The following is a 12,936-nucleotide window of genomic DNA, read 5'->3' on the forward strand; positions in this document are numbered from 1 at the left end:
TTTATTTATCCTCAAAGCCGAGAAACCTGACTAAACTGCATGAGAGTCTCGTGATCCGTGAGTCTGAAGCAGCTGTCGAACGCCAGCGCTGTGATTCATCCATCTGGACTGCATGGAGAGCGCACTTCACCGCCAACATCTACAGCTCTGCTGTGTCATTCCAGTCTATTAGCGCAGCGGTACGGGAAAGCGTGTGTCTTGTCAGGTGGGATTACATTGGCACGACAGTGACGGGTTGCCCCGGGCGGCACGTGGGCCGCGGCTCATGCGTTCTCCACATTTATGTGTCGTAAAGAGAAGCGTGGCAGCAATGCTTTCGCCTGCAGCTCTGTCTTTCTCTCTCTTGCTTGTCATGTTGCATTGGTGGTTCAGGCGGGAGTGCCGCAGTACGAATGACTTGATCTCTTTCTAGGAAGATTTTGATGGAATGATCAAACCGTGAGAAGCAATTGACTGTGGCTAAGGTTGTAATGTTGGAGTCATGACCTCTGTGAATTACAGAAGCCCCTTTCTTTCACATTTTTTTAAAATCAGAGTCAGAATTGCAAGTGTGTAAAATTCCAAAGTTCCTTTCCGAATTATAAGATTAGCGAACCCTCTCCAAAATTCCTACCAAAATCAACAGTTCCCGATAAAGTAAAGATTTGCAAACCATAACTTCAGATCAGGACTTTTAGAGAGCGGATTCACGAACCAGCTCAGAAGTTCTGACCTTAATCAAATGATTCTCGAAAAGCAATCCAAAATTTAGATCTGATTAAAGTGATTTGTGAACCCGCTTTGAAGTCCCAATCTGAATCAAATGATTTGCAAACCTGCTTTGAAGTCCCAATCTGAATCAAATGATTCGCGAACCTGTTTCAAAGTCCTAATCTGAATCGAATGATTCGCAAACCCGCTTAGAAGTCCCAATGTGAATCAAATAATTCAATCCGAAGTCCCAATCTGAATCAAATGATTTGCAAACCTGCTCCGAAGTCCCAATCTGAATCAAATGATTTGCAAACCTGCTTTGAAGTCCCAATCTGAATCAAATGATTTGCGAACCTGCTTCAAAGTCCTAATCTGAATCGAATGATTCGCAAACCCGCTTGGAAGTCCCAATCTGAATCAAATGATTTGCGAACCTGCTATGAAGTCCCAGTCTGAATCAAATGATTTGCAAACCTGCTTTGAAGTCCCAATCTGAATGAAATGATTCGCGAACCTGCTTCAAAGTCCTAATCTGAATCGAATGATTCGCAAACCCGCTTGGAAGTCCCAATGTGAATCAAATGATTCGCGATCCGCGCTTCGAAGTCCCAATCTGAATCAAATGATTCATGAACCTGCTCCGAAGTCCAAATCTGAATCAAATGATTCATGAACCTGCTCTGAAGTCCCAATCTGAATCAAATGATTCATGAACCTGCTCTGAAGTCCTGATCTGAATCAAATGATTCGCGAACCTGCTCCAAGGTCCCAATCTGAATCAAATGATTCGTGAACCTGCTCCGAAGTCCCAATCTGAATCAAATGATTCGCGAACCTGCTCCTAAATACCAATCTGAATCAAATTATTTGCAAAACTTCTAAGTCCAATTAATCATTAAATTTGTGAATCATTTCACAGAAACTGTTTTGTTCCTGTCAAGGAATAAAAAATAAAAAGGGTAATTGAAACTTTTTGTCTCACAAATTATGTTCATGGCATGTTTTTGAATGTTACTTGTTTCAGAATGTTAAGAGAACATTCAAAAGTAAAGTTTTCTTCTTCGTTTTGACTTACTCAGAATTACAAGGCCAAACAGTCTTCCATACAGCAGGCTTCCATATTGAAGTCTTTGCAATTATACTTTTTGCTGCATCAGTGATCATTTAAAACTAAATGTAGTTGCCGTTTAATTCAATTTTTGTTCTGCGAGTTTGCAACCATGCTTAAATATTTTGGTGGTTGCATGCATTTGGTGGTTATACATACTGTAAGAGTATTGTGTTTTCAAATCACTAATCTTAAAAATGGACCTGTCTTGGCTTTATTTCTGTGATATAAAAAGGCTGACGTGTTTCTCTGGCTGCTGCCGCTTTCAAAACAAGGTGTCTGGTGGAGCGTGACATTAGCTTTTAGGGCAAAATAGACGAGTATTGAAGAGGGCTGAAGTCTCAGCAGTTTTGGGGTGTCTGTCAAACACTCAGCGTCCTGCAGCATGTCTCAAAACTGCTGCTGGGGTCTGGAGTTGCTTCTGGCTGTGTCTAGTTGTTTGTGCTGAGGTTGGCATGAGAATAATGAGTGTTTGGAAGTTAACGCTGATTATGCATTTGTTTGTCTAGATGGGCTTAAGATGACTTATATGCCTCAGATCACATTGTGCGTCACTCTGAATATATGCCCAGCTAACAGGGAACATTCTCAGAATGTTCTGGCAAGGTTCTCTCAAAGATATGAACAAACGTTCTTCCAATGTTCCAATGTTATATAGTCTTCAATAATGTTAGCACAAAAACATACTTTATACAAAGTTCATGGAACGTTGAATGTTGCTTGTTTCAAAATGTTATGAGAACATTTAAAAGTAAAATTACTGATAAAGTTGCCTTAAAGTTCTCAAAACATAAAAAAAAAAAACTGTATCAAAACTTAAGTACTTTCAGGTCATGGTCTCGATGGTATATACAAAGTTTTGTAATGGTACACCAATGCATTTGTAAAATGTACCATTTTCTATCATAATACTCAAAAAAATTTTGTTTAATTATAGCGCCACCAAGAGTCACAATTGCACCAATTTTTGTGTCCTTAGAATGTGCACATGCATGTGTGTGTCAAATTTGGTGAAAATATCTCATTTTGTTTGGGCGTTATAGACGTTTATTTATATAAGAAGAGAAAAAATGACCGCTGGGTGACTTGGTTTGCATTTTTTGCCACTTACTATCAAAATTTTGGCATTTGGGCATTAGTATGGTGCTGGCATGCTATGTTTCTGAATTTGCTGCAGTGGTTTCGTGTCGATCGGAATAACAGTTTCTGATATATTGGCAAATGTTTTTTTTTAAGCGCTTAAATGCAACGTTGCACAAACCATAAGGTGAAACCAGGCATGTTTGGTATTGCTGGACTCAGCAAGGATTCAGAAGTCTAAAAAGGTGACTCCCTTGAAAATAAGTCGACCACACCCAAAGTTATAAGCATGTGAATTTTTGATTTTACCACTAGGTGGCGCTGACTCGAAACTTCTCAGGCTCCTTCAGGACATAGTGCTGATGACCCATACTGAGTTTTGTAACCATATGTAAATGCGTTCGTAAAATATAGCATTTTACTAAAAAAATCAAAGTGGCAGACGGTCCAAAATGGCATTCAGAAGTTATAGGATATAATCTTATAGTATCTCCTGACCACTAGGTAGCCCTGTGCTGAAACTGTGCAGGTAGCCTCAGGTCATGCTTGTAATAACACACACCAAGTTTGGTCTCAATACGCCAAACCGTTGCGGAAATATAGCCTCGCATCCATTTTTGCAAGCTTTTCATAGAATTCGTTCGCACGTTATTCGAGAACGGTTTGACTAATCAACTCGATTTCTATAACTTTTTGCCAGCATGGTCTGAAGATGATCCGAGCCAATTTTGGTGAAAATCAGACAAACCGTCTAGGACGAGTTCGAAAAAGTAGGTTTTACTTAGCATAAACATGAGTGAAATTTTGGACAAGTGGTGGCGCTAGAGAGTTGGAGTTAGAGACTCCAAATTTGCTATGGTTAATCTTGAGACTGTCCTCTATCAGTGTGCCAAATGTGTGCCAAATTTTACAAATTTTACTTTCCTGCAAGCGGCTCTATGGGCTGCCATAGTCTGAACAGCGGAAGAAACGGAAGAAGAAGAATAGGAACGCCAACGATTTCAGTGCTTAGCCCCTAATAATTAATAAATAAATAAATAACAATTACTTTTTGTTGTTGTTTACATTACATTTCATTTTCATTTAGAATATAACTTGACATACTAAAAAAAAATATATAAAAATGTAATTTTTTAGGATGAAGTGAGGCCCAGACATCAAGAGATTTCACTACATTGAGCAAATTTGTTGGATGAATGCAATTGCATTTTATACAAAGTGTGCTGGCAAATGATGTTTTGTTTCTAATCATATTTACCCACTGAAGTCAATCCAACAGTTTCATCATTATCACTTTTCACTTTCATAAGATCTGCATTGAACGGATGTTTTTCCCACGCTGCCTGTGTCCTCATGCGCAGGTGCTGTGGTTAGATTTACCATACTATAATGCATTGAAGTTTGACCTCATTTTCAGATGTGAAACATCTCTCAAATGTGCTGTTCCCATGCACATAAACATTTGTTTTTATAATGCAATGCATTGTTCTAAAAGTAATTGTTTTTCTTAATTGTGCCCTTCTGCCGTTTACGTTTTTGACAAATTAATATTTTGATTTGCATGGCCTGCCCTAGATATGCATTACACAAGGGAAATCCTCAGCAGGTTCTGAGGTGAAGCCTTCATTCACAGTGATTTGCATGTGTTTGAAGTGAATTCCTGGGCTTGTGTAAAATGCAAAACACATGAAATGTTATTTACTGTGAGATGGGATGCAAAAATCAACGTAGCCTATATGCATTATCACATTATACAATCTATGCAAGTCTCAATGCAAGTCCTTTTGAACAAAATATTTATTGTTTATTTATTTCACGTCAAAATACAAAACTTTGATAATATTTTATGGTAAATATAGTACATAAGCCAAACTTTTTTCAGTTTTGCCTTTATCTTATATATGCACGTTTCAGTTTTCAGCCTGACAATCCTCGTTGTTCCTTCTTCTTTTTTCCTTCTGTGTTATGTGCATTTACATAGTGTGAATTACGGTTTATTTTAATCACGAGTGAGGCTGTTTCACACATACAGCTTACAGTATAGGCGCGTGATCAGCAGCGAGTGAAATACGGGAGCGCGCGAGGCACGTCTGTTACCATGACAGCAACAAACTTTACTGAGGAACTGAAAGTAAGTAGCCAACATTTCGAATCGATTTAATGAATGAGTTTAGTGTATTTTTGTACTCAGAATCGTCGTTTAAAAGTTTAATATGCTGAAAATACACCTGGAAATTCCTCTTGCAGCAGTAATGAGTATTATTTATTATTCCTGATTCTTGTTTTCTGCAAGTTTAGCAGCATGTCTCGGAGTCAGTCTTCACGGAGAACCGGGAGCCTGAGGCCGGTGAACGCCGCCGCTGACGCGCGGAAAATGCGCAGCATCATCGCGGAGGATCCTGAATGGTCGCTGGAGCTGGTTCCTCTGCTAACAACACTTTGCCTGCAACATATTATAAAAAACTTTGAAGGTAAACAGTGTAAGTTAAGTCTATTATTGAGTTTATTCATTCATAACCACCATAGGCATTAAGCTTCATTTATTGAAATTATGTTTGCAGATGTTATTTAGGCAAGACTGCGCAGATGAATATGGTACATAAATTAATAGATATAAGCATACTTCCCTAGTTGATTTATCACACTAGGAATTGCAGAAAGTTTTTGTATTACCAGTTTTCTACAATGTAATGTGTAAATATGCAATTGAGGCATTATCTAATTAAATATGCTCTTTTCAGAACAGACATCTTTCAGGCTAAAAATTCTTGTTCCATTATGTTAACATATTGGTGTCAAATGTTTTTACAGAGGGGGTTTTATATTTCTAATTTTAACACGTATAAATCAGAACGAAAATACATTTCACAATGTTTTAGGAATAAAACACATCAGGCGAACATATGAACAAATCCCACTAAAAAAACCTTCAGAATGTAAATGGCAATAAATCTGTAAAATTTGGTGTATGCAAGTGCTGCTGAAGTAGAAAAATTTAATTATTTTGAGAAAATTGTCTTTATTGAAATCTACAGATGCAAATAGGTGAAGTGCAATAATAAAATCAGGCAAATGATATATGAAAAACCCCTCAGTAAAAACCTTCAGAATATGAATGGAATAAAACTGTAAAATTTGGTTCATGTAAGTGCTGCTAAAGTGGAGAAAAAACTTTGAGAAAACTGCCTTTAAAGTAATTGTATTACAAATTAATCTGAGAAAAATATGTACTGTAATTGAAAATTGAAATCTATAGGCACAAAAAGATAAAATGCAATAATAAAATCTTGTAAATGACATGCAAAAAAAACCTCTGTTAAAACCTTCAGAATATAGAAAGGAATAAAACTGTAAAAATTTGGTGCATGTAAGTGCTGCTGAAGTAACAATTTTTTTTTTTTTGAGAAAAAGGCCTTTAAAGGTATTGTAACTGAAATCTACAGAAGCAAAAAGATAGTGTAATAATAAACCAGAATGATATATGAACAAACCCTTCTGTAAAAACCTTCAGAATATAGACAGGTATTAAACTGTAGAATTTACTGCATGTAAGTGAAATGAAATGGAGGAAAAAAAAAACATTTTGGAGCTGACCTTTAAAGGTATTGTAGCTGAAATCTTCAAAAGCAAATAGATAAAATGCAAGACCAGGCAAATGACATATGAACAAACCCTTCTGTAAAAACCTTCTAAATATAGATAGGAATTAAACTGTAAAATTTGGTACATGTAAGTGCTGTTGAAGTGGAGAAAAAACACATTTTGAGAAAAAAGCCTTTAAAGATATGTATCGTAATTTAAATCTACAGGCAAATATATAAAGTGCAATAATTAAAATCTGGTAAATGTATAAACGAATCCCTCTGTAAAAACGTTCACAATATAGATGGGAATAAAACTGTAAAATTTGGTGCATGGAAATGCTGCTGAAGTGGAGAAAAAACTAATTTTGGAAAACGACCTGTAAAGATATGTATTGTAATTGAAATCTACAGGCACAAATGTATAAAGTGCAATAATAAAATCTAGTAAATGACAAACAGTATGAACAAACCCTTCTGCAACAAAGTTCAGAAGATAGTCAGGAATAAAACTGTAAAATTTGTTGCAAGTGTTGTTAAAGTGGAGAAAAAACTCATTTTGGAAAAGGACCTTTAAAGATATGTATTGTAATTGAAATCTACAGATGCAAATAGAGCAAGTTCAATAATAAAACCAGGTGAATTATATATGAACAAACCCCTTCAGAACATAGATGGGAATAAAACTGTAAAATTTAGTTCATGTAAGTGCTGCTGAAGTCAAGAAGAATATTTATTTTTAAAAATATACTGAAATCTACAGTTGCAAACAGATAAAATGCAATAAAATAAAGATTTAAAAGTCCTTTGGATGTTTTTCTTTCCACTGGTCTAAAACTGCATTTCAAAAAGCCCAAAATCTCAAAATTGACCGGTGCATGAAAAAGCAATGTTTTTGCCTGAAATTTTTTACTTTAAGTAAAAGATGTTCTCAGTTTGCATGAAACCTGTATTAAAACCCATACTATACTATTTTGCAGGGAAACCCATTCTGGATGAACTTGAGCCCAACTATAAAGCCTATGTCCTCCAGCGACTACCAACATCTCTTCCCTTGACGGTCACCGCAAACCTTATTAGTGATGAGAGCTACTGGAAACGCTGCTGTGAAAGTCGCTGGGCTGTCTGTGACGTCTCCACATACGACAACAGCTGGAAATGCATGTTCTTCGAGCGTCACCTAGAGAACATCATTGAATTCTTCATCCCAGATTCAACCGACACCAAGACAGTCCTGGATGTGGTGCCACTGTGTCGAAACTACGTAAAACGGCTAAAAGTCTCTCAGCTGCTGCCACCTATCAAGGAGTCACTCAGATTTGACGAGGATGACCGTTCAGATTCTGCCAGCGATACAGGCAGTGAGGGACCTTCCATTGATCACTTTGATTTCCGCATTCTGCTTGACAAACTGCCGAACCTGGAAGAGCTCAACGTGGTGTATGGAGTGAAAGGATGCGGCATGAACTTTGAGTGGAATTTGTTTGAGTTCACCTTCAGAGATTGCGAATCCCTTGCAAAAGCCCTAAAATCCTGCAAGACTTTACAGGTTCAGTTATTGCAATTTTTTTATACTTTTATATAATGCAATACTTTTGCAAGAATACGTACGTTTTCTTGGGGAAATGCAGTACTTTTTTGTGAGGGAGCATTGGGGTGAATACACTACTTTTGCAAGAGAAAGTAAAGTTTCTTGGGGCAATGCAATACTTCTACGAGAGAGTGTGTGAAGTTTCTCAGTGGAAAGTAATACTTTTGCAAGAGCAAGTAAAGTTTCTCGAGAAACACAATACTTTTGTGAGAGAGCATTAAGTTTCTTGGGGGAATGTAATTCTTTTTGCGAGAACATGTAAAGTTTCTTTGAGGAACGCAATACTTTCGTGAGAGAGCATAAAGTTCCTCAGGGGAACGCAATAGATTTGCATAAGAAATTGTTGGGAATTCAGTACTTTTGTGAGAGAGCGTAGTTTCTCGGGTGAACACAATACTTTCATGAGAGAATGTAAAGTTGCTTAGGGAAATGCAATACTTTCGTGAAAGAACGTAAAGTTTCACAGTGGGAACACAATACTTTTGTGAGAGAGCGTAAAGTTTTTCTGGGGAACGCAATACTTTTGTGAGAGACTATGTTTCTCTGGGGAATGCAATACTTTCATGAGAGAGCGTAAAGTTTCTCTGGGGAACGCAATACTTTCGTGAGAGACTGTTTCTCTGGGGAATGCAATACTTTCATGAGAGAGCGTAACGTTTCTTTGGGGAACGCAATACTTTTGTGAGAGACTACGTTTCTCTGGGGAACGCAATACTTTTGTGAGAGAGCGTAAAGTTTCTCTGGGGAACACAATACTTTTGTGAGAGAGTGTAAAGTTTCTCTGGGGAACGCAATACTTTTGAGAGAGAGCGTAAAGTTTCTCTGGAGATTGCAAAACTTTTGTGAGAGAGTGTAAAGTTTCTCTGGGGATTGCAAAACTTTCGGGAGAGACTACGTTTCTCTGGGGAATGCAATACTTTCGTGAGAGAGCGTAAAGTTTCTCTGGGGAACGCAATACTTTCGTGAGAGACTGTTTCTCTGGGGAATGCAATACTTTCATGAGAGAGCGTAACGTTTCTCTGGGGAACGCAATACTTTTGTGAGAGAGAGTAACGTTTCTCTGGGGAACGCAATACTTTTGTGAGAGACTACGTTTCTCTGGGGAACGCAATACTTTTGTGAGAGAGCGTAAAGTTTCTCTGGGGAACACAATACTTTTGTGAGAGAGCGTAAAGTTTTTCTGGGGAACAATACTTTTGTGAGAGAGTGTAAAGTTTCTCTGGGGAACGCAATACTTTTGAGAGAGAGCGTAAAGTTTCTCTGGGGAACGCAATACTTTTGAGAGAGAGCGTAAAGTTTCTCTGGAGATTGCAAAACTTTTGTGAGAGAGTGTAAAGTTTCTCTGGGGATTGCAAAACTTTCGGGAGAGACTACGTTTCTCTGGGGAATGCAATACTTTCGTGAGAGAGCGTAAAGTTTCTCTGGGGAACGCAATACTTTCGTGAGAGACTGTTTCTCTGGGGAATGCAATACTTTCATGAGAGAGCGTAACGTTTCTCTGGGGAACGCAATACTTTTGTGAGAGAGAGTAACGTTTCTCTGGGGAACGCAATACTTTTGTGAGAGACTACGTTTCTCTGGGGAACGCAATACTTTTGTGAGAGAGCGTAAAGTTTCTCTGGGGAACACAATACTTTTGTGAGAGAGCGTAAAGTTTTTCTGGGGAACAATACTTTTGTGAGAGAGTGTAAAGTTTCTCTGGGGAACGCAATACTTTTGAGAGAGAGCGTAAAGTTTCTCTGGGGAACACAATACTTTTGTGAGAGAGCGTAAAGTTTTTCTGGGGAACAATACTTTTGTGAGAGAGTGTAAAGTTTCTCTGGGGAACGCAATACTTTTGAGAGAGAGCGTAAAGTTTCTCTGGGGATTGCAAAACTTTCGGGAGAGACTACGTTTCTCTGGGGAACGCAATACTTTTGTGAGAGAGCGTAAAGTTTCTCTGGGGAACACAATACTTTTGTGAGAGAGCGTAAAGTTTTTCTGGGGAACAATACTTTTGTGAGAGAGTGTAAAGTTTCTCTGGGGAACGCAATACTTTTGAGAGAGAGCGTAAAGTTTCTCTGGGGAACGCAATACTTTTGAGAGAGAGCGTAAAGTTTCTCTGGAGATTGCAAAACTTTTGTGAGAGAGTGTAAAGTTTCTCTGGGGAACGCAATACTTTTGTGAGAGAGCGTAAAGTTTCTCTGGGGAACACAATACTTTTGTGAGAGAGCGTAAAGTTTTTCTGGGGAACAATACTTTTGTGAGAGAGTGTAAAGTTTCTCTGGGGAACGCAATACTTTTGAGAGAGAGCGTAAAGTTTCTCTGGGGAACGCAATACTTTTGAGAGAGAGCGTAAAGTTTCTCTGGAGATTGCAAAACTTTTGTGAGAGAGTGTAAAGTTTCTCTGGGGAACGCAATACTTTTGAGAGAGAGCGTAAAGTTTCTCTGGAGATTGCAAAACTTTTGTGAGAGAGTGTAAAGTTTCTCTGGGGATTGCAAAACTTTCGGGAGAGACTACGTTTCTCTGGGGAATGCAATACTTTCGTGAGAGAGCATAAAGTTTCACAGTGGGAACGCAATACTTTTGTGATAGACTTTACGTTTCTCTGGGGAATGCAATACTTTCGTTAGAGAGTGTAAAGTTTCTCTGGGGAACGCAATACTTTCGTTAGAGAGTGTAAAGTTTCTCTGGGGAACACAATACTTTTGTGAGAGACTTTACGTTTCTCTGGGGAATGCAATACTTTTGTGAGAGAGTGTAAAGTTTCTCTGGGGAACGCAATACTTTTGTGAGAGAGTGTAAAGTTTCTCTGGGGAACGCAATAGTTTTGTGAGAGTGCGTAAAGTTTATCTGGGGACCGCAATACTTTTGTGATAGACTTTACGTTTCTCTGGGGAATGCAATACTTTTGTGAGAGAGTGTAAAGTTTCTCTGGGGAACGCGATACTTTTGTGAGAGATTTTACGTTTCTCTGGAGAACGCAATACTTTTGTGAGAGAGTGTAAAGTTTCTCTGGGGAACGCGATACTTTTGTGAGAGATTTTACGTTTCTCTGGAGAACGCAATACTTTTGTGAGAGAGTGTAAAGTTTCTCTGGGGAACGCAATACTTTTGTGAGAGAGTGTAAAGTTTCTCTGGGGAACGCGATACTTTTGTGAGAGATTTTACGTTTCTCTGGGGAATGCAATACTTTTGTGAGAGAGTGTAAAGTTTCTCTGGGGAACGCAATACTTTTGTGAGAGAGTGTAAAGTTTCTCTGGGGAACGCAATACTTTTGTGAGAGAGTGTAAAGTTTCTCTGGGGAACGCAATACTTTTGTGAGAGAGTGTAAAGTTTCTCTGGGGAACGCAATACTTTTGAGAGAGAGCGTAAAGTTTCTCTGGGGAACGCAATACTTTTGAGAGAGAGCGTAAAGTTTCTCTGGAGATTGCAAAACTTTTGTGAGAGAGTGTAAAGTTTCTCTGGGGAACGCAATACTTTTGTGAGAGAGTGTAAAGTTTCTCTGGGGAACGCGATACTTTTGTGAGAGATTTTACGTTTCTCTGGGGAATGCAATACTTTTGTGAGAGAGTGTAAAGTTTCTCTGGGGAACGCGATACTTTTGTGAGAGATTTTACGTTTCTCTGGGGAATGCAATACTTTTGTGAGAGTGCGTAAAGTTTTTTTGGGGGGGAACGCAATGCTTTCATGAGATGGCATAAAGTATTTCACAATACTTTTGAAAGCAAGTAAAGTTTTTCAGAGGAATGCAATACTTTTGCAAGAGAGCCTAATGTTTCCTGGGGAAATGCAATACTTTTGTGAGAGAATTCAAGAGCATTGAAATATAATTTCTCTGTACTTCCATACTTTTCTGTACTTTAGCTGTATTTTAATTAGCAAAAAAAAATTTTTCCTTGTAGGTTTGGTTTTTAAATTCCTATTTCTTCTCACCAGGTCTTCAGGATCCAGCGCAGTAAGGTGGACGATGAGAAGTGTTGCATACTTGTGAGCCAACTGCTGGATCACCCGTCCCTACAGGAGCTTGACTTTTCACATAATCACATCGGGGACCGGGGAGCCCGAGCCATCGCTAAACTCCTAAACCGCAGTCAGTTGAAGAGGCTGGTCGTCTGCAACAACCAGATCAGAGGTCCAGGAGCTCAGGCACTGGCTCACGCTCTGTCCAAAAACACCACCTTGATGTCCCTCAACCTGAGGCTCAACCGCATTGGGGATGAAGGGGGTCAAGCTCTGGCTCAGGCTCTGGTGAAGAACAACACCTTGGTGAACCTTCACCTGGGGGGAAATAACATGACCGAACCCACGGCAGTGGCGCTGTCTCAGGCCCTGGTGGAGAACTGTACTCTCAAGAACCTAAACTTAACCAACAACAGACTGGGAGTTGTGAGTAAACCTCAAAATATGATATTTCAAGCACATTTTCTTCAACTTTTTTCTCATTTTTGGTACATGCACATAAAAGTGAAAAAAAAAAATTATTTAAATATATAAATATTATTATAAATATGTATATTATTTATTCATTATTATTTATAAATTTGTATAATTAAATAAATTGGTCAATATTAAATAAGCAAAAATTAAAAAAAAATATCTGCCAATGGATCAAGGGAAATAAACTTGATTAATTTTTTTGCATAAGCTCCACTTTATTTTGATATTTGTTTGGAAAAAACATGACTATTTTTTTTCTCTGAGATGCAAAATAATATATTAAGTGTTTTCTGCAAAAAGTATCAAAATTAAGTAAACATAATGCAAAAGACGAGAAAAATTTCTCCCGATGAGAAAGAAAAAATATACTTGTTTTCCCTTTTTTACTAATTTTATTTTTTATTATATTATTGCCATTGCAGATTAATGCCATTGGCAGATAAATTTTAGCATACCCCCCCCC

The 12,936-nt window shown here is 38.1% G+C and overlaps 1 protein-coding gene across 1 annotated transcript in view; it reads left to right on the top strand.

Moving 5' to 3' along the window:
• The first annotated feature begins 4,979 nt into the window (after window positions 1-4,979).
• Window positions 4,980-12,936, top strand: part of LOC141295359 (dynein regulatory complex subunit 5-like) — a 10,692-nt gene continuing 2,735 nt past the window's right edge. The window contains exons 1-4 of the mRNA XM_073826571.1: window positions 4,980-5,012; window positions 5,175-5,352; window positions 7,443-8,011; window positions 11,973-12,422. Coding sequence (XP_073682672.1) covers window positions 4,980-5,012; window positions 5,175-5,352; window positions 7,443-8,011; window positions 11,973-12,422 — 1,230 coding nt within the window. The remainder of the gene's footprint in view (window positions 5,013-5,174; window positions 5,353-7,442; window positions 8,012-11,972; window positions 12,423-12,936) is intronic.

This window comes from Garra rufa, chromosome 21 (assembly GCF_049309525.1).
Source record: "Garra rufa chromosome 21, GarRuf1.0, whole genome shotgun sequence".
NCBI classification, from domain to species: Eukaryota; Metazoa; Chordata; class Actinopteri; order Cypriniformes; family Cyprinidae; genus Garra; species Garra rufa.